Source organism: Chlorocebus sabaeus, chromosome 13 (genome assembly GCF_047675955.1).
Source record: "Chlorocebus sabaeus isolate Y175 chromosome 13, mChlSab1.0.hap1, whole genome shotgun sequence".
Classification (NCBI taxonomy): Eukaryota; Metazoa; Chordata; class Mammalia; order Primates; family Cercopithecidae; genus Chlorocebus; species Chlorocebus sabaeus.
Window position 1 is genome coordinate 67,057,165 of NC_132916.1, and position 21,497 is coordinate 67,078,661.

A 21,497-nucleotide genomic window follows, 5' to 3' on the forward strand; every position below is an offset into this window, starting at 1 on the left:
TTAATTGCTTCACTTAATGTATAGTATTAAAATATTTAATGTTTTTCTCTTTCTTCCCTTCTACATTTCTCTGAAGAAAATTTTATATTTGTTAAAAATGTATTTTCTAACAATCTACATAACAATATAAACATTTTTCTAGCGTCTTGCAGTTCACAAAACACTTTTATCGCATTATTTCCTTTGATTGTTGATAAGCCGTTAAGGTAGGGAGGATGCTTTTTTATGTGAGAAAAGAGAGGCCAAAACAAATGAAAAACAGTATTTGTTCAGGATGATTTAATTGTTGATTTTCTTTAAAGCAGATATTTCTCTTGAGGATTCATCCATCCCTGTGATTCCATGTTTTAACAGGTATCACTGTGGATTGGGGTAATTTTATGGGTGTTCATGTTAAGATCAGAAAATATGAACACAACTTTATTTTGTTTGTATTTTGCCATGCAGCAAAACTTGTATGTTTAAGAATCTAAAATATCATATTACTTAATAGTGGTATTTTTGTCATTTCTTTAGAGCTTTAAAAACAATTGATGAATTGGCCTTCAAGATAGACCTAAATAGCACATCACATGTGAATATTACAACTCGGAACTTGGCTCTTGGCGTATCATCCCTGTTACCAGGGACAAATGCAATTTCAAATTTTAGCATTGGTCTTCCAAGCAATAATGAATCATATTTCCAGGTAATGAGCCAGTGGTTTCTTTCATTTTAATTAATTACTTAGACATATAAAAACTTGCTGATCACTTAGCGGTTGCTGCTTCCAAGAGGTCTTGGTCCATGAAGTGGCAAGCAGGTCTGAATGTTGGTTAAGTTTAACTAGAGCAGTAGCCATAAGGTATTGTGGGAGCTCAGAGTGAGTATACTTTCATAATCTGGGTGACAGGGGAGGTCAGCTTACCTTCTACAAGAGGGGTTACTGGAGCTAAGCATGAGTAGGGACCACCATACTTGGGGTGAGCATCAGTTCAGTTAGAGGAAAGAGCTTTAAGGGCCCCAAGGTTAAAAGAAGCATGGTGCATTATCTTTGCCAGTGGTTCTGAAACTGAATATTAGGATCTTCTGGAGAATGCTGGGTGTGGTCTCTTATGCCTGTAATCCCAGCACTTTGGGAGGCCTAGGTGGGTGAATCACTTGAGGCCAGGGGTTCGAGACCAGTTTGGCCAACATGATAAACCCTGTTTCTACTAAAAATACGAAAAAAAGTCAGCCAGGCGTGGTGGTGCATGCCTGTAATCCCAGCTATTTGGGAGACTGAGGCACGAGAATCACTTGAACCTGGGAGATGGAGGTTGCAGTGAGTCGGAATCATGCCACTTCCCGCCAGCTTAGGCAACAGAGCGGGACTCTGTCTCAATAGAATAAAAAAAAAAGCATCTTCTGGAGGACTGGAGGACTTGTTAAAACATTTCTGGGACCTACTCCAGGAGTTTCTGATTTAGTAGGTTCTGGTTAGGCCCTCCAAATTTGTACTTTTAGCAAGTTCCTTAGACATTGCTGGTCTAAGTATCACACTTTGAAAACACGTGATGTAGAAGTCTGAGATAGCAGGTGACAGGACGGCTGGACACATATGCTGGGGCTAGATTAATGGAGAACCATTTCAACATGTTCAAGCGATGCATAAGCAAAGAATTTTCAAGTTCCTACTACATACCAGACACTGTTAGCCACCAGAGCAAACAAAATTAATGAAGCATTGTCCTTGACCTGGTAGAGTACAGTATGTGAAGCGCAATCTATCTTTTAACTGTGGAGATAGAACAAACTGAAAATATAAAAAGCCTGAAATCAGGATACAGGCAAGACCTTTTTTCTCCATTAGACTGCAGGCTGTTTTGGGTAATTCTCTTTCACATTTTAAGAGTAAAACTCAGTCAACCTTAGTCTTATTCCAAGACAATTTGCAAGAAAGCTTTCTTTGGCCTTGAGCTATGGTTTCAGGAAAAATGCTATCTGAGAGTGTTCATAAAATTTTAATGCAGTTTTAAATAAACAAGTTGACTTCAGTCTCTTTCTCTTTCTCTCTCCCTCGCCCCTTCCTCCCATAGTTATTATCTTTCACTACGTGTTTTGAGAAAACCTCAAAATCTGCTGCTGGTAAATCTAATTCTTATACTTGAAAATGTTGACTGATTTGTAGATTTCTTCCTATGTCTTAATTAAAATCAATGCATTTTCTCCTTGGATACACATGTAAAACCCAAATGAGATCTACAGCTCTGTCTGTAGGGGTTTATCCAGGAGTTGCAGTGACTACTGTAGATACAAAGGGAAGTCCTGGTACTGGCTAATTTGAACTTGCAGTTGTTCACTCTCCTGACTATGCATGCGGAATAAAGTTATTACCATTTAATTATGATTACTTGACCAATATATCTCTGTGTGTGACAGATGGATTTTGAGAGTGGACAAGTCGATCCACTGGCGTCTGTAATTTTGCCTCCAAACTTACTTGAGAATTTAAGTCAAGAAGATTCTGTATTAGTCAGAAGAGCACAGTTTACTTTCTTCAACAAAACTGGACTTTTCCAGGTAAGCACATTCATTAAATTATTATTTTTCAATTGCAAACGAAGTTTCTTTGCTCAAAGGAAAAAAACAAAAGTTTAGTTTCCTTTGAAATATATCAGAAGGTTTAGAAAAATTTACTGCATTTTCAAAAATGAAAATTTTTAATATAATTGTTTAAATATTTTATTTCAGATAATATGCTTATTAACAAGTTGTATGTACTTCAGTTTTTAAAATAATTCAAGTATTAGGCTAAGGCTTGCATTAAACAATTAGAAATTGAATTAGTGAAGAAATGACTGTTAATTATTACTTTCATTAAATATTTTATGCTCTCCAATCATTTAGGCCTTTAGAGTTAAAGAAATTGCACACCAAAGGAAAGGGTTTTTTTTTCTTTAATTCAGCAGGAAGCACTGTTTACATAATGAGCAGCATTCTTGGCTTTAATCAGTTTTCCCATTAGTATTTCAAGTGACCTTTGGTCTTTACACATCCGCAGAGTAGGATGGCATTGTGCTAAGCACATATTATCATTTTTATTGGCATCATTTCTAGATTCTAGAAGGCCCACTGCCAGCAAACACTGGTGACCTCTGTTTGCCTTTACAAGTACAACCTGATCGAGAGCAGTTTTGCTGGACCCTTTTTAAAAAATAAAACCTATCTGTTAAATTCAAGATATCATTGCATATTGAACAATGTGACTTATATGAAAGAAAATAGCAAGTCTCAAGGCCAGAGAATTGTTTGTAATAGATCTGCCTTTATATGTCATATGTAGAGGAACAGCCAAGTAGAGATATATTCAAGGAAAAGAATACCATGGAATCCTTGACAGTAATTAATTCCAAAATTTAAAAGTTTTATCCACAAATGTTTTAGGAACCAGCTGTATACAAATTTTGTGATTTATATGAATGCAATTTATATATTTTATATAAAAACATGTGTAGTTTATCCTGAAGGATTTAATAGCTATAAACATATACAACTGCAGTTTTAAAAACTATGGAATATAAAGTGTATGACAATGTTACCTTAAAACTAGTATAAAAATGCAGTAGGTGTCACAAAGTGTGAATGGTACAGAAAGGGGGTCCAGTGCAGGGGGAAGGTTTAGCCCTGCACTCTTAAATTTGCAACTCTTAGATTTGCAAGGATCTGTCATTGTTTTGAGTCATCTCCACATCATTGTTTCCTTCTCCTTTGGTATTTCCCTACCAAAGTTGTTATTAGGAAGCATATTTGGCCAGGTGCAGTGGCTCATGCCTGTAATCCTAGCGCTTTGGGAGGCTGAGGAGGGAGGATTGCCTGAGACCAAGAGTTCAAGACCAATCAAGCCAACATAGACCCGTCTCTAAGAAAAAAAAAAAAGGAAGCATATGTTCAGTTTCTAAAGTTAATTTACTGGAGAATGAAAAAAAGTTAAAGATTCTGTGGTGCTCCTCTATCATAGAGGGCAAGCTACGATGGTGTTGTTTTGTGTTTTACTGAAAGGCTGAGTATCGCTATTTAATAGCTGAGTTTAATAGTGACCACCACACAAAATTAGTAAAAAGCTATATTCTGGATGCTGAATTTTATTTAGAATTTATCTTGTGATTATTCCAGAACAACTGATTTGTAAGCTATGATATAAAGAGAAATTCAGGAGATTTGACAAGAAATACAAGGGAAAGAAAAAAATAGAGATTAACTTGCTGAATAGAACGCTTATTGGTCTAAACCATTTTATGGGACAGATTTGATTTCCTGACAGCCTTATTCCTTAATGAAACCCGCAGATGCTGGCAAGGAAACAATCAGAGAAGAAGGTAGATGTCCTGGATGGGACTTGAATCCAGTATTACTTTTAGGTATAAGTTAGTAAACATGTCAAGCTGTTGGCATGGATGTGAAAGATGTATTGCTTTTTATTTTTCACACCATATTTTCTTTATACTTCTCTGAAAGAAAACAGCATCTATTTTCTGGAGTAGGGAAATGATCTAATTGTTTCACAGCTTTTTATGAGTTTATATTATTTATGAGTCTGCATTGTTTCAGATGTTAACTGGCTGACATCAGTCACCACAATCAAGAATGTAGTTTTATGAACTCAGTCTTACAATATTGGCTCCCAGCATTCCCTCAATGTATTTATTATAATAAGGGAAGTAGCAAACCTCCTTCAGGAAAGCCAGCAACTTGATGTGATAAACAGGATGTTCTAGAACTGAAGATCTTAAGTGTAAAAATTACTGACAGTTTGCTTATTTTGGAACACCAAACTAAAATAAAAGTGTGTACTTCTGACTGATACACGCGATTTTTTTTTTCTTTAAAAGGATGTAGGACCCCAAAGAAAAACCTTAGTGAGTTATGTGATGGCGTGCAGTATTGGAAACATTACTATCCAGAATCTGAAGGATCCTGTTCAAATAAAAATCAAACATACAAGAACTCAGGTAAGAAAATGCTCCCAATAGCATTTGGAGAGAGGTGGACTATTTAAGATACTAATGGGGCCTTTTTTTCTACATGTTAAAAAGTAACTGACCCTTTTTTGTGGAGTAGGACCCAGTTTTCCATAAAGAGAGAACAACTGGTCAGGTAGTGCTTTAAAGTCACAGTAAATTGAAGCAGCTGGAGAAGTTAGTTTTATCTAGGACTCAATAATCAGAAAGAGAAGGGAAGTGAAGAGAAGGACTTCTTTTTTTAAGATACAACATATATTGCTTCAAATAAATTAGATGCAGATGTAGTTGCACAATTCTGCCAATAGAGGTATTGTTGTTTCTTTGTTTTTCTGTGTATGAAAGAAACAGGGGAGGGTGGACTTATTTTTTGAGAGATTAGCAGTTGTTTAGTCTTTGCAAGTGTTGCTTTTCTTGTTGCTTCATTACCCTTGTCATCTGTTTGTTTCATAAAATTAGATGGAAGTTCTTTATTGTCCCAGATGGCCCAAGAACAGGTTTTTCTCACTTTTCTAAAGGGCCGTCATCATGATTCTGCCATGTATTAGATAGGCAGGAAGGCAGGCCGGAAATGAGTGCGCTGAGGATTGAAAGCCAAGTCACCTAAGATCTAGCCTCCTGTATCACGAACCGTCTTAGACTTCTGTGTTCAACACTTTGGCGTCCTTTGTTTCAGCCCTTTCATTCATGAAGGAAGATTTTTAAAAATTGTGCAATGTGCATAATATGAAATGTATCATCTTAATCATTTTTAAGTGTACAGTTCGATAGCATTGTGTTCACATTGTTATGCAACCGTGACCACTATCCATCTCCCCAGCTGAAACTGTTCTCCCATTAAATACCCATTCCCTCTTCTCTCCTTTCAATAGCAACTGGCAATCGTCATCCTACTTTCTGTCTCTTAATTTCACTACTCTAAATACCTCATATAAGTGGAGACATATAGTGTTTGTCCTTTGTGACTAGCTTATTTCATGGCACAATGTCTTCAAGGTTTATCCATGTTGTAGCATCTGTCAGAATTGACTTCCTTTTTAAGGCTGAAGAGTATTTCATTGTATGTATACAGGTATCTCCTTGAAAACAAGGTATCCTTGTTTTCAATTTGTTTATGTAAATACCCAGACATAAAGGAGAATTTTGAAGATGATGTGAAATTTTAGTATCAAGAGCTTTTCTAAATGCTAAGAATGAGAGTAGAATCAATATATTTAATGATGGGACATTTGTAGTAACCTACAGATAAATGAGTAGTTAGTGTGATTCCTCATGAGGTTAGAGTTGATTTTTGCTTGAATTCTCTATGGGAGAGAAGAAGATCCTGCCTGACATTTTTAGGTTGAATTGGCATGTTAATACTAATCTATTTCTTTGTGAAACCCTTTGTGTTTTTGTTTTTTTGCCATATTTAAATCATGGCATTTTAAACACAATTTCACATGTTTATTCTTGTGTTAATATAGGAAGTGCATCATCCCATCTGTGCCTTCTGGGATCTGAACAAAAACAGTAAGTTTTAAAATACTGGTTGTCTTAATATAGATAACAACTGAATTTTAAACATTGTTAGACACCCCCATTTCCTTTAATTCCACCCCAAACCAGAGTGAGTCACAATGTAAGTGTAAATGGCAAATGAGTTACAAAGTTAGTTTAGGTAGCTTGGAAAGTCAGTTCTAATTTTTGTAACTTTTTAGTCATTGCAAGAAGAAATAGGCAGACTTTACTGTGTTCTCTTTCATTTTTTCAATTGAACAGCCTCTTTAACATCAGTTATTTGTAAAATACAGCATACAATTTTATTGCTACTTTTGACGAAAGTAGACGCGCACTTAATCTCATTCTTCTAAGACACATTTGAGGAGACTGTTTGATATGTGTAAGGCAGACAATTTAAAATCCAGCTTCCAGACCTCTAGTTATGAGGGAGGTGAGAAGCTGACTAAAGGAATGTAAATATAGAAATGGTTATAATGGACATGTATTACTTGAAAGAGATGAACAGCCTGCAGCATTAGATTTGACAATCAAGAAAGGAAGGCAAAATTAAGGGATGAATCAATCAGTAGGCATAAGGTGTTGAAATCTCTTTGAAAGGAAGTACAAATAAAGAAGCCTCTTCTGTTTGTCCCCTTGTGAGGATTATTGTGGACAGATTCATTCTGATATCAATGCAGGCTGCTTTGCTGATGAAAACAGCCTGAAAAGGGTGAAAACTTTTTTTGATAGTCCTTGTCACAGCAAGACAGGTATTTTTTGGTGGAGGGGTTTAGTTGCATAATTTTGAGAAGATCTTTACTCATTTGCATAGTTAAAAGTATCACTTTATATCTTAAAATCTTTTTTAAATAAAAGGATTCAATACATTGACAATATGTGTTGCTCATATTCCGTTTTATACCATAAAAGTCAGATAAGGTGGGTTCAAGCCATTTACTGTCAGTTACCACCAGTAATGATTGCTGTGTACATAAATAGCACATTCCAAGAAAGCAAACCTTCTTTGTTATTATGTCTTCACGAAAATGTAGATTAACCCTCAGAAAAAAATCGTTGGTTCATTAGTGTGTAATGTATTCGAAGAGGAGTATTTTTTATATGGAAGTTCATTTTAAAATATGTTAAAAATTAAACTTGAATCAAGCATTTGTGGAACTCTCGAGTTTGAACCCACTGATTAGATCACCTCTAACTGCCCACCCAGAACTAACATTTGACGATTGTAGGAATCCAAATTATTCTAAGCATTGAAAGCTTTCATAATGGTATCCATTTTATAGATAAACTCTATATGGCAGAAGAGACTGAGGCAAATTTCTCTATAGAAGGTCTCATCCATTATAGAGAAGACACTGACCTGTTGTTTTCACACCATTTGTTGATTCCTTCAACAGAAAGTTTTGGAGGATGGAACACGTCAGGATGTGTTGCACACAGAGATTCAGATGCAAGTGAGACGGTCTGTCTGTGTAACCACTTCACACATTTTGGAGTTCTGATGGTAAGGGGGGGATTTCTAAGCTCATTTTGACATGCTATAACTGTAGATGGAATACTCCTTTTTGTATGTATTTTTAGATTATGTATTTTGGGAATTATTTCCTGATTAGTTTTCATCTGTACCATGAATCTTAATTCTTAATAAAGAATCTAATTAGCAAAGATCACATATTAAAAATACGTGAAAGTAATTATAGAAAAGAACTTTCTCCCTTTTTTTATCCTGTAGCATTAACAGTGATGATAAATAATCTCAGAAACATGAAAATCCCCATGAAACTTTTTAATTAAGAGAGAAACAGTATCAAGGAGGTGGACAGGGAGACAAGTGGGGGAAGGAGAGAAAGTTAAAGAAGAAAATACTGGGTATTCCTAACATGGAAGGGAATTGTGAATAGTGTGATCAAAAAAAAATTTTCTTATGTTATCACTCACTCAATGTATTTGAACGTTACTTTGTACCTGGTACTGCACCACGTGATCTCCCTCCTAGAGATTGCAGTTTGTTAGGACAGACTAGTGACTAGGGTTAGAATGGAGACTTCAGAGCTGCAAGAGAGATGATGGTTATGATGTTTCTGTCACTCTTAGGCCTCTGTATCATTCTTTCCTTCCTTCTTCCACGCTCCTGTTTTATCTTATTAGCCAGCTTGTCATACAGTTTTAAACAAAAATTAGATTGCATCATTGTATTTTTCTTATCTCACCAAATTTTAAGATGCACCACACATCCAGCGACTTGTTTGAACTTATCCATAGATTTATACCTTTACCTTTTATCTGGTATACTTGTGATTTTGCAGACACTTTTCTGGTCTTTAAGGTACACTCTGGGTTGTAGCATAGCCTTTATTTCTGTATGGTTTTCATAAAGGGACCAAACCACATTTGTTTTTTAATAGGAGATAGGAGTAATGTAAGCTGAGGCAACAAAGCTTTTCAAATTAGAATCACAGACGTCAGGTTTTGTTTATTCCCGCCTTTAAATCCTGCACTGTTCTTCCTGTGGGGACTGGGAGGAAGCCGTGAGGATCTGTGGGATGTAGTATTTGGCTCATGAATCTAGTCAGCCTATGTAAATGGCCATTGTCATGGCAACCTTGCAAGTTGTAATTTTCCTGACAATCAAGTACATAAATGCTCTGTGGTATAAGAACAAGTCATTTAAAAAGGTGACGAATTATAAAAGATACCTTTTTAACTATCTAAATACAAGTATTTTGCTTTTGCTGCCAAAGCATGAAAATGAACAATTAACTGTTGCATGTTTTCCTTAAGTAATTATAAAAGAAAGTTCCGTTTCCTTCCATGTTCTCTTTCTGCAAAAGTGATAGCAGACATTCTTTCAGAGACCACTTATTTTTCATGATCACTCATTCAGCTATGTAAGCTTTAGCTTAATTCATTTAAATATTTCAACTGTGTGCATGTTGTAAGTCTAATATTAAATAGATAACCGTAACAAAATTTAGTCTTCAGAGATGATTTATATGCAGCCAGAGTTTGCCTGCCCATGACTTCACATGGCCAGTTCCTTCATATATTGTCTGAATTGTATTATGAGTTTGTAATTACGTATTTTTTTTTCTGCTGCCATCTGATCGAATGGTTAATTTTATGTATATGTATATATATGAAGATAAGCATCGTTCATGCTATCTTTCCATTTTCCACCTTGTCTGTTTTTGTAATATTAAAAATTGCTGGTAGAAAATCTTTTCAGAATGTATCCCTTTTGGTGTTGTTCTCTTTTCAGTTTTTCCAGACCAGCAAGATTTTGTTAAGAGTTTTTCTTGACTTAGAAACTCTTTATTCACTTGTATAAGATACTCCCAGAGTCTGCATTGTCCCATGACACATTCACCAATTCACCATATGAGATGCTAAAACAGTGCACCTCATACCTATAATTACATCTTCTGATCTACAAATATTTTCAGAATTTAATGTCTTCCGCTACAGTTCTTTATACTAAAACTGGCTTTCATGAAGATTAGTACATTTTCATATTGGCTATATAATAAAAGTTTTCATATTTTCATTCTCTAAAAGAACAAAACAACATGAAATTGTGTATAAATCTGTATCAATAAACAGCCTTATTTAGTTTCTATTTGAAATTCTGGATTTAATTGTGATTTGCAAGTCATAGGTTTTTCAAGGATTTGTGACACATCACTTGGCAATATCTCAAAACCATGATTCATCTCTCTGGGCTGATGAATCATTGGTTGAGGTAGCCTATCTGTGAGTCAAGTGGCACCGACTCAAACCCCATCCCATGTACCTTGGGTGTCCCGTGTTCTCCCAGTGTTTTAAGGGATTCCTGGGATAAGAAGATAGGGGAAGCCCCCTCAGACTCTGAGCCTTTGCTTCTGCTGAATTCCATCACTTTGTACATTGCTTGATGTCGCAGAGATACTGTACCTGTTCTTCACTGCATCAGTGAAACGTGAGACTAACGCACATTTCTTTCTCTCTCCCTCTCTCTCTCTCTCTCTCTCTCTCTCACACACACACACACACACACACACACACACACACACAACTTAAGGCCTGTGTGTGAGTAGCAGATTTTATTGGCATTTCGATGAAAATTAAAGACAATTCACATATAGAAGGAAAAATCATAAACATTTTCTCCATAATTTAAAACGTAAAATTTACACTAGATATTCAATACATCCCTTCTCTAAGAACACTCTATTTTTGAACATCTATATAATGGAGGTACCTTTCTCCTCCAACCAGGATTGAGTGATTGGTCTTACCTCAAGATTTATTCCTATCCCAATCCCCCATTTAAGGAGAAAGATTTTCCTACCAAGTCCAGACTTTGTAAGTCTCCCTTAGCACATTGAAATTAATACTTTATATTAATACACTGGAAAGTATTTACTTCTTTCCACTCCACAACAGCTCCGAACAATTTAAATTATATCCTTTCAGTACTATAGGAATAAAAAAGTCTATGACCCCCAAAACTCTTAGTGGCATCTCATTTATGAAAATAAAGACTGTCCCACCTCATACATACCAAGCATTGAAATGACCAGGATTAGGAGCCTCTGCACCACCTGTAGAGCATGGCAGTCACAGCACCAGCACAGCCTCTGGCTGAGCTACTCACTACCTGGCAAGGAACCTAAAGGCTTGAGAGTTTGACCGTATAGACTACCAGGGTCTCCATTTGAACTGGTGCCCCAAGCCCTGCAATTGTTAGGAATAGGCCTGATGGTTTATTATGCAAGGCAACCATCTCCTCTCCAGTTTCTGTTGACGGTCCTGGTGGTTTTGATCTTCAGGTTATACCGGTGTGCAAAAAGCTTGGGAAAGAAGGTAATGATGAAAAACAATGTGTAACCGCTTACAGAAGTAATGCTTCTTTTTTTTCTTTTATTTATTGATTGAAAATAATGTAATAAATGGGAATTTTAATATTGATTTACACTGTTGGTTTTAGTCCCTGAGAGTAAGCTGCTCTAATGTTAACAGTGAACTTTCTGGTGAAACAGAACCATTCTCATGAGAAGAGAGATTCTTACAGCTGCTTCCCATGTTTTATGTAGGACCTTCCAAGAAGTGCCTCACAGTTAGATGCAAGAAACACTAAAGTCCTCACTTTCATCAGCTATATTGGGTGTGGAATATCTGCTATTTTTTCAGCAGCAACTCTCCTGACATATGTTGCTTTTGAGTAAGTATTTTTTTAATCTGCCAAACCCTTTGCTAACTGTTCCAAATGTGAATAAGAAAATTGCCTCGGCTTTGAAAAACATTTATACACTGTAGGGTGGTTCAATGCTAATGTTCATATTTCTCATAAAATATATTATGCAACATGAATTTTCTAGCTATAGAATTTTAATTTATAATTACTGTATTTCTATTTAAAAAATGCATTTGAATCTGTTAGAAATGATTAACATTTGTGTAAGTAAAAATTATATAAGGTGCTTTCTGTGTTGCAAAACATGAAAGCATTTGTTTTATGAAACAATTTTTTTAAGATCCTTAACTCATTAGAAATCAAGAAGGTTCAAATAATTTAAGGAAATTATATTTTAATAAAAATGTCATTCTTATAACTCTAGAATTTTTCCTGGATTAAAAAAAATTCTGTTGAAACCCAACTGGGAATTGTATAAACAATTGAAAATAATTTTGAAGTAAATTAATATTTTTAAAGTCTTTATAACTTGCCAAATACTCATAAATATCCTTAGCCCCTCCTTTTGGCAGAACCACATCAGAAAGGTGGTGCTACCTATCTTATTGCAGGGTTGTGTAAGATATGAATTTATACAGGTCTGTGCTTAAAAGATTGATATACAGTATTAGTTCTGTCATAGATTCCTTTTTTCATTTTTTAGGAAATTGCGAAGGGATTATCCCTCCAAAATCTTGATGAACCTGAGTGCAGCCCTGCTGTTCCTGAATCTCCTCTTCCTCCTAGATGGCTGGATCACCTCCTTCAATGTGGATGGACTTTGCATTGCTGTTGCAGTCCTGTTGCATTTCTTCCTTCTGGCAACCTTTACCTGGATGGGGCTAGAAGCAATTCACATGTACATTGCTCTAGTTAAAGTATTTAACACTTACATTCGCCGATACATTCTAAAATTCTGCATCATTGGCTGGGGTAAGCCTCTTCAATTTTTTTTGGCTTTGTTTTTCCCTCATGAAAATTACCAGACTCTCATAGGAAAAATTCTTATTTAAAAAAAAAAATAGCACCATTAAGAGGAACCTCAAAATTGTGAATGCCATGGACTAGCTATACATAGCCTAAGGAAGGGACATCTTCACAACTTTATTTTTTAAAACTCATCAACAGCACTCACTATATACACGAGTAAAGGAAAAGCCCTCACTCCTGAGTCACCACAAACTTATTTCCTGAGCCCAGAGCCAGCCCACCCAAGTCTGAAGAAGCAGCTGGCAGACAGTGGTGTCTTTCCCATGATGCTTTAAAATACAAAGGCCAGCTCAGACGGCTAGTTACACTCATCCCCAGACACATGCCTATGTCTTGGAAACCAGAGAAAGAATGTTGTTCTTGCGTGTGCAACCAGAATACTTACAGGATTATTGCCTTGAACGTTTTGTAATAACATGAGTCCTCAGTCAGACATAGGTGGTTGAATTAACCTGTCTGAGATCTTCTGTTGTGCTCCTTTGTTTTTGGAAGTTTCATATTGAGTCAGGCATTTTAGAGCTTTCTCACAGGTCTGTTTCAGATGGAAATATAAAAGTGAGAGAGATTTTCAAGACCTTCAAAACCACCTCAGGAGGCAATAAGCACACTCTTTGGAGACCTGGCACGCCTGCCATAGAATTTCCCCACTGAAATATACATGGAAATACTTAATCTCTGGAGAGAGAAGGCTACAAAGACTTTATAACCCCTTTGCTTTTCCTCCACTTTTTCTAAAGAGTTTTCTTTACATAGAAGGAGGCAGAATAGGCTATAATGACCTTGTCTGCCTAAACTCTGCCAGTCTTAATTAATGAAACCACATTCACTAGTGCTAGATTTGATACAAATCAGGTTCTGGTTTTCTAGTGAGTCCCACTAAGCAAACAGAATTTTATTTAAATATCTGTCATTTAAGAGTAGGTTTGGATTGTTGCCAGTTAGAGTTGGACATTGAACCCCAAGGAGGCGATTATGTTGTTAACCAAGTTGCCATTTCTAAGAAGTTTGAATCTGGGATATGGAATGTTGACTTGCTTGCATTTCTCTTCTTTTCATCTCTGTTCTTTACATTTCATTAGCCATCTTATGAAGCAGTTTCAGACGCTTCAAAAGAGTTTGTGTCATGGTGTTTTTCTAACAGGTTTGCCTGCTTTAGTGGTGTCAATTGTTCTAGCGAGCAGAAACAAAAATGAAGTCTATGGAAAAGAAAGTTACGGGAAAGAAAAAGGTGATGAATTGTAAGTAATAAAAACTTTTTGTGATGAGTAGATATCCTTTGTTTCCTGAAATTTAGCATTAGTTAATTTCCATGCCAATAACAGGGCTTTCATTTTAAAAGGTTAATGTTTATTCGCATGACTGCCAAAGTCTCTGCTACACCACAGATTAATTCAGTTGAATGCCCTGAAATGTTTGAGACACTTTTTCGTATTAATATTGTACTCTGTCATATGGAAGAATTGAGAAAATGCCTAAGACTCTGTTTTTTTAGCCTCGGAAGACCCATTCTATTTCAGAAGATTTCATAACACTCTCACCTCCTCAGACTCACCCACATCTTCAGGAGAGTTAAATAGCAGTATCAGACAGAGAGTGAATGATTCAATGCCAATGGGAATGTTATGTCGAAATTTAGAGAATGGAGAGATCAGCAAGTTCTTAAACAATTTTGAAAGTTCTTTTCAGATTGTGAGATCATTGAGATTGAGGTTTTTGTATTGTTCAGTTTGGGCAGTTACTGCTCTCATACTTTATTAATCCACCATGGGTACTCAATTAAATATATGTTGATTGAAAAAATTACTGAATGAATAAAGAGCCTATTTCTGAAATGGGACCCACAATGCCACATATCTGTGCACATTTCATGGATGGATAACATTTACAACAGCTGGACGCAGTGGCTCACCCCTGTAATCCCAGCACTTTAGGAGGCCAACCTGGGTGGATCACCTGAGGTCAGAAGTTCGAGACCAGCCTGGTCAACATGGCAAAATCCCATCTTTACTAAAAATACAAAAATTAACTGGTCATGGTGGTACACGCCTGTAATCCCAGCTACTGCTCGGGAGGCTAAAGCAGGAGAATCGTTTGAATCTGGGAGGCAGAAGTTGCAGTGAACTGAGATCGTGCCATGCACTCCAGCCTGGGCGACAGAGTGAGACTCCATCTTAAAAACAAACAAACCCGCTTACATCACTTATCCAATCTCTGTCCCATTCCTTCACAGTCTTCCCTTCTCATATATTTGTAAAGTGGCACTCGAAAGACCCCACAAGAACTAGGGAAAAATAATGGGGTTAGGTCAGGAATTCCAGAATTTTAGAAGAACTTCTATGTGTAAAAGAAATGTTAGCTCTACGGACAATCTGTATTGTTTCAGGGGCATTTATAACAACATACATTAAAAGTAGAAATCAATAAATAATTTCTAAATGAAAGAATTTAGAAGTACATTCATCAACTCATTCAGAACTTTAAAGTACCGTTTAGTAAACTACTATACCATTAGGAAATTTCATTCGTTGATAATTTACTGTATGCAAGAATCATGTTAGTTTCTAGAATTCAAAGATGTGCAGGACAGCTTTTGCCTTTGTGGAGATTATGTTCCAACGTGGAAGACATGGCCCAGAATAATAACCATTTGTGCTAGAATTTCAAGATGAATTACTAGAATTTCAATATGAGTGTAATTGCTTTAAATCATTTATCCAATTTTCGAACTGTCTTCAGAATTTCCATAGAATTGATTAGGCACTAGGACATCTGCAAATTGTATTATCTGACAACTTTGCATATCATACAGTTTTAAAATTTCTTTCATCTACTATCCAGTCTATATATTCTAAGTATCAAGTATCTTCTTCTCCATATCACTAGGATGTTTTGTAATCATTGTAAGCTACGTAATTGTGCATGACAAGCATCTGTATATTAATCTCAATTATAATAAGGTCTTGCCTCATCTACAGCAATGATATTAGTAGCAATTATTTTACCACAGTAACAAACTCACAACTAGTTGTGACTTAAGTGAGTAGGAGTTTACTCTGCACATGACAAGAAACACGGTAGTGGCAATCACTGGTATTTATTTTGTGGCTAAAAATGTCAGGGCCAACAACTCTGCAGGTGGCTTGACCACTGTGTCACTGGACAGAAGATGCTGGCTGCAGCTCCATAGCTCACTTGCACATTTGAAGCAGGAAGAAGGAATAAGGGCCTTGCCAGTTGAGTCTACCAGTAATAGCTCTCCCAAAAATCCTTTGGCAGACTTCTACTTTCGTATCACTTTATAAAACGATGTCATACGGCCACTCCTTAAATACAAAGGAGACCAAAAATGAGTTTTTAAATTTCCCCTTCTTAGTGTACAGGCACCCAAGAGAAAAGGAAGTTAGACATGGCTTGGAGCAAGTCAACCAAAGTGTTTTCATATCAACTCAGAATTCAGGAAGCCACCTTGTCTTCTTTGTCTACCTAGATAGTAAGACAATGGCCATCCAAAAACAAATGAACAAAAGACCTATGAAGAGATTGAATAAGAAACTGAGGTCCAAGAAAGTAAAGTGACTTTCTAAAGGCATTTGAGAGGAAAATCTGCAGTAGCCCAAACTAAACTGAGAAAAGTCTTAGGTAAACAGGACATGGTAATACATCTTTTTTCTTTCTCATTTCTTTTTTCTTAAGCTGTTGGATTCAGGATCCAGTCATATTTTATGTGACCTGTGCTGGATATTTTGGAGTCATGTTTTTTCTGAACATTGCCATGTTCATTGTGGTAATGGTGCAGATCTGTGGGAGGAATGGCAAGAGAAGCAACCGGACCCTGAGAGAAGAAGTGTTAAGGAACCTGCGTAGTGTGGTTAGCTTGACCTTTCTGTTGGGCATGACGTGGGGTTTTGCATTCTTTGCCTGGGGCCCCTTAAATATCCCCTTCATGTACCTCTTCTCCATCTTCAATTCATTACAAGGTAAGATAAATTGTACATGAAAAGTCTCTGCTTTCTAATTTTGTCATATTAGCAAGCAGCTTCACTTTTGGACAGATGCCATGTTAAGTTTCTGCGTCACTATTTCAAGCGCTGAATATAGTTCCAGGTGCAGTGTGGTCACTTGTTAAAAGGGTCTTGAATAGATAAATGAGGTAGAATGTTAATTCTGCCTTTTTATCAGTGATATATCCCAAGCACCTAGAACACTGTACCTGGCAGACAGTAGGTACTCCATAAATGCATATTATTTCATGAATGAATATGGAGCAGGGGAAGTATCTAGCTGAGAACTGAACAGGGAGTTTAAAGGGATACACAGACAAGTTACCTTCCTCACAGTTTTGCTGAATGTTGGTGCTCTTTATAGATCCTTGTCCCCTGTAGATTTACCATTGATGGCCAGAAGAATTTTTAGAGTCTATGTAAGAACAGTAGCAGTTCACCTTGATTTTTGGTTCCTTTGATTTCAGAATAAATACCAACACTGTAGTTTAGAAACTTTTATCTTTTTATGAGATATATTGAACTTTTCACAGTTCAACAATTCAACAAACATTTGTCAATGATCTGCTTTGCATAAAAATACTGGGCTTCCTTCAAAGAGCTTGCAGTCATACGTCTTATTCCATAATACATACCATAGTGTACTCTATAATAAATTTAACTTTTAAGCTTAAATGAATATAAATTGTCTTTTTAGATCATTAAATGGCATTCTTTAAGATTTTGTGAATATACCCTGTACTGTTGATGAAACGCCTTAATGTGCAGAAGCACCATGAGGCCAACACTCCAAAAGAAATTAGAATGCTTGGAATGTTTCTGAGTAGAGCAGTGCAAATGGCTTGACTGAAGCTATTGGTCTTGCAGTTGTAGATGTCTGGGGAAGAAATTGCTGAATATATCTGTGCTGGGGTGGAAAGCAGATTTGTATTACTCACCAAATGAGGTGCCAAGGTGGGTACTCCCTGCAGGTGTGTTTTAAGAAAGTCTGTACTTACCTGCAGGGGAGAGTTGGTTACTGCCTATCTCCCATGCTCTTCCACTAGCTTGTGAAGTGCAAAAAGTAATTGTCACATGGTAGGTGCTTAATGATTGGTGAATTAATGGATTGCTAGATGAAGAAAGAGGCTTTGGGGATGGCCTAATCCAATCTGAGATGCCTCTGGTATAAATATGTATTAACTACTTCAGCAAATTTTATTCAGGTTCATTGTCTTATAACAAAGGAAATATGCAGATTCGCTATCTTTAGTCAATAGAATAATAAGCCTCAAGTGCAACTCCAAAAATTGGAAAATGAGTATGTAGCATATAAATACATCTTTATTGGGATCTAGCTCTATAAAGTGAGTATTCCTCTATTTACTCTCTTCTATGATATACAACATAAAAGTGCCTGAATAAATATTGACAAAAGTATCCATTAACATTAGAAATTCCATGGTTTTATATTTCAGGATTGTACATAAAAGGCACATTGATCTGCCAGCCCAACCTTGGTTTTGCTTTTAGAATTTCCTGGCAGTTTCAGTAACCTTCAACAGCTATAGTTGTCTGTTCAGCTCTGTTTCCATTAATGAGAATTGGGATGTTTTATTTTTCCCAGCATGGGTCCCCTGTCAGGAGGGAAAAATGTTGTAAACCATCGTCAACTCAGTGTTCTTCATAAATCATTGACTTTTAAGACTAATTTTAAATCATATAAATGCAGAACAGATTTCAGCACATTTAGTTATATTAAAACACCTCCCAGAAAAAAAATTTAAATTAAAAGGCAGTGATGCAGAGCACATGAGTCTACCAACAATTGCTTGCTGCCCAGGCTTGTGCCAAAACTTCTTAGGATGCTATGGAAATGTACTTAATGGTTTTTATCGTTGAGTCATTTTCAGAACCTTCCAAGAGAGCCTTTGTTGTTAGAAGTATATGCTTTGTTAAAAGAAGCCTGTAGAATTCAGATAGCTTAAAGAAATGATTCAGTGAATGCAAAATGAACTCAGGTAGTAAGGAGGCAAACTACATTTTATCTATTTTTTTCTTTTTGATATTTGTCATTCCAGCAAAAGTCATGATGTGGTCCCTCTGCCTCATGGAATTTATATTCTAGTAGGGGAGACAGGTGAATTAAATATATTGCTCTATAAAAATTACCATGTGACATTGAGAACATTTTACAAAAAACATGATATCTAAGCTGCAATCAGGAGGATCGATAGGAATTAACTAGGTGAAAGATGGGAGTAAGAGTAGGAAGAAGAATATTTGAGATACTGGGCATTTCATATACAAAAAATTTGCTGTAGTTGGTGATTACAATGTATATTCAAGGTATTAAAAGGAAACTAATATATCCTGAGCACACCAAAGGGGCAGGATAGTGACAAAGCAGAGAGGCACAACAGAGAGGCAAGGACTAGACCAGAAGGCTCTGTATTTCAATCTTTACAAACATAATAGGAAGTCTTTGAAAGGTGGAGTGACATGTGGGGTGACATGATTCGATGTGCACTTTGTAAAAGATAAAGCTGGACATAATGTAGTGAATGGATTAGAGTTGCCCAGTAGTGTCTGTAGGCAGAGCAGGTAGGAGGAGACTCTCACAGTGTTTGGGGAAGAGGTGGTCCAGTATTTTAGACTGTGGTGGGGATGGGAGAGCTAGAGAGATGTGCATAGAGCCAAGGGAAATTTAGGAAGCATGCTGCTACAAAATACTCATCATTGATATGCTCATTAAACTCTTACTTTTCTAGAATGATGAGAGTAAGGAGTCTTCTTGTTAATACAATATTATAGTTAATGGATGCCTGTCATTATAATATTTAACAATGGCTAAAGCTTTAGAATGCAGAGCAACATCCTGAAAGCTAAAACTATGCTAAACATATTTTAGTCCTTCTTAGATTTAGCTTGCAGGGGACCACCTTAAAGTCATCAGGATCACCATATAATGTTATGGAGGTGGGATGGGTGGGAGCAAGTGTTTGAGCTGGGTCTGTTGTGGTGTCAGGGCATGTATTAATTCGTTTTCACACTGCTGATAAACACATACCCTTGACTGGACAATTTACAAAAGAAAGAGCTTTAATTGGACTTACAGTTCCACATGGTTGGGGAAGCTTCACAATCATGGCAGGAAACAAGGAGGAGCAAATCGCATCTTATGTAGATGGCAGTAGGCAAAGAGAGAGTTTGTGCAGAAAAACTCCAATTTTTAAACACATTAGATCTTGTGAGACTCATTTACTATCAGAACAGCCCAGGAAAGACTTGCCCCCATAATTCAATCACCTCCCACTGGGTTCCTCCCATGATGCTTGGGAATTGTGGGAGTTACAATTCAAGATGAGATTTTGGTGGGGACACAGCCAAACCATATTATTCCACCTCTGGCCCCTCCCAGATCTCGTGTCCTCACGTTTCAAAACCAATCATGCCTTCCCAACAGTCCACCAAAGTCTTAACTCGTTTCAGCATTAACTCTGAGTCCACGGTCCTATGTCTCATCTGAGACAAGGCAAGTCCCTTCCACCTGTGAGCCTGTAAAATCAAAAGCAAGTTAATTACTTCCTAGATACAATGGGGGTACAGGCATTGAGTAAATACTGCCATTCCAATGGGAGAAATTGGCCAAAAGAAAGGAGCTACAGGTCCACTGCAAGTCCAGAATCCAGCAGGGCAGTCAAATCTTAAGGTTCTAAAACGATCTCCTTCAACTCCATATCTCACATTTGGGTCACACTGATGAAAGAGGTGGGTTCCCATGGTCTTGGGCAGCTCCATCCTCATGGCTTTGCAGGGTATAGCCTCCCTCACAGCTGCTTTCACAAGCTGACATTGAGTGTCTGCAGCTTTTTCACACAGTGCAAGCTGTCAGTGGATCTACCGTTCTGGGATCTGGAAGATGGTGGCCCTCTTCTCACAGCTCCACTAGGTGGCACCCCAGTAGGGACTCTGTGTGGGGCTCTGACCCCACATTTCCCTCTGTACTGCCCTAGCAGAGGTTCTCCATGAGGGCCCCACCCCTGCAGCAAACTTTTGCATGGGCATCCAGGCGTTTCATCTTCTGAAATCTAGGCAGAGGTTCCCAAACCTCAATTCTTGACTTCTGTGCACCCACAGGCTCAACACCACATGGAAGCTGCCAAGGCTCTGAAGCAATAGCCCGAGCTGTACCTTGGACTCTCTTAGTGGCAGCTGGATCAGCTGGGACACAGGGCACCAAGTCCCTAGACTGTACACAGCATGGGGACCCTGAGCCTGGCCCACGAAACTACTTTTTCCTCCTAGGCCTCCAGGCCTGTGATGGGAAGGGCTGCTGCAAAGATCTCTGACATGATCTGGAGACATTTTCACCATTATTTTGATGTTTAACATTTGGCTACTCATTACTTATGCAAATTTCTGCAGCTGGCTTGAATTTCACCTCAGAAAATGGCATTATCTTTTCTATAGCATTGTCAGGCTGCAAATTTTCCACTTATTTTCTCTGTTTCCCTTTTGAAACTGAATAGTTTTAACAGCACTCAGGTCACCTGTTGAATGTTTTGCTACTTAGAAATTTCTTCTGCAAGATACCCTACATCATCTCTCTCAAGTTCAAAGTTCTACAGATCTCTAGGGCAGGAGCAAAATGCCACCAGACTCTTTGCTAAAACATAGCAAGAGTCACCTTTGCCCCAGTTCTCAACCAGTTCGTCATCTCCATCTGAGACCACCTCAGCCTTGACCTTATTTTCCATACCACTATCAACATTTTTGTCAAAGCCATTAAAGTAAGTCTCTAGGAAGTTTCAAACTTTCCGATATTTTCCTGTC

At 37.2% G+C, this 21,497-nt stretch overlaps 1 protein-coding gene across 6 annotated transcripts in view; it reads left to right on the forward strand.

The window, feature by feature from the left end:
• Nucleotides 1-21,497, forward strand: part of ADGRG6 (adhesion G protein-coupled receptor G6) — a 134,448-nt gene that overhangs the window by 93,954 nt on the left and 18,997 nt on the right. For all 6 annotated transcript variants that reach the window (XM_008006833.3, XM_038000808.2, XM_008006835.3 and 3 more), the window contains 9 exons: nt 517-688; nt 2,401-2,541; nt 4,851-4,970; nt 6,446-6,491; nt 7,877-7,983; nt 11,552-11,679; nt 12,356-12,624; nt 13,823-13,919; nt 16,375-16,658. In XM_008006833.3, the coding sequence (XP_008005024.1) occupies nt 517-688; nt 2,401-2,541; nt 4,851-4,970; nt 6,446-6,491; nt 7,877-7,983; nt 11,552-11,679; nt 12,356-12,624; nt 13,823-13,919; nt 16,375-16,658 (1,364 nt within the window). The remainder of the gene's footprint in view (nt 1-516; nt 689-2,400; nt 2,542-4,850; nt 4,971-6,445; nt 6,492-7,876; nt 7,984-11,551; nt 11,680-12,355; nt 12,625-13,822; nt 13,920-16,374; nt 16,659-21,497) is intronic.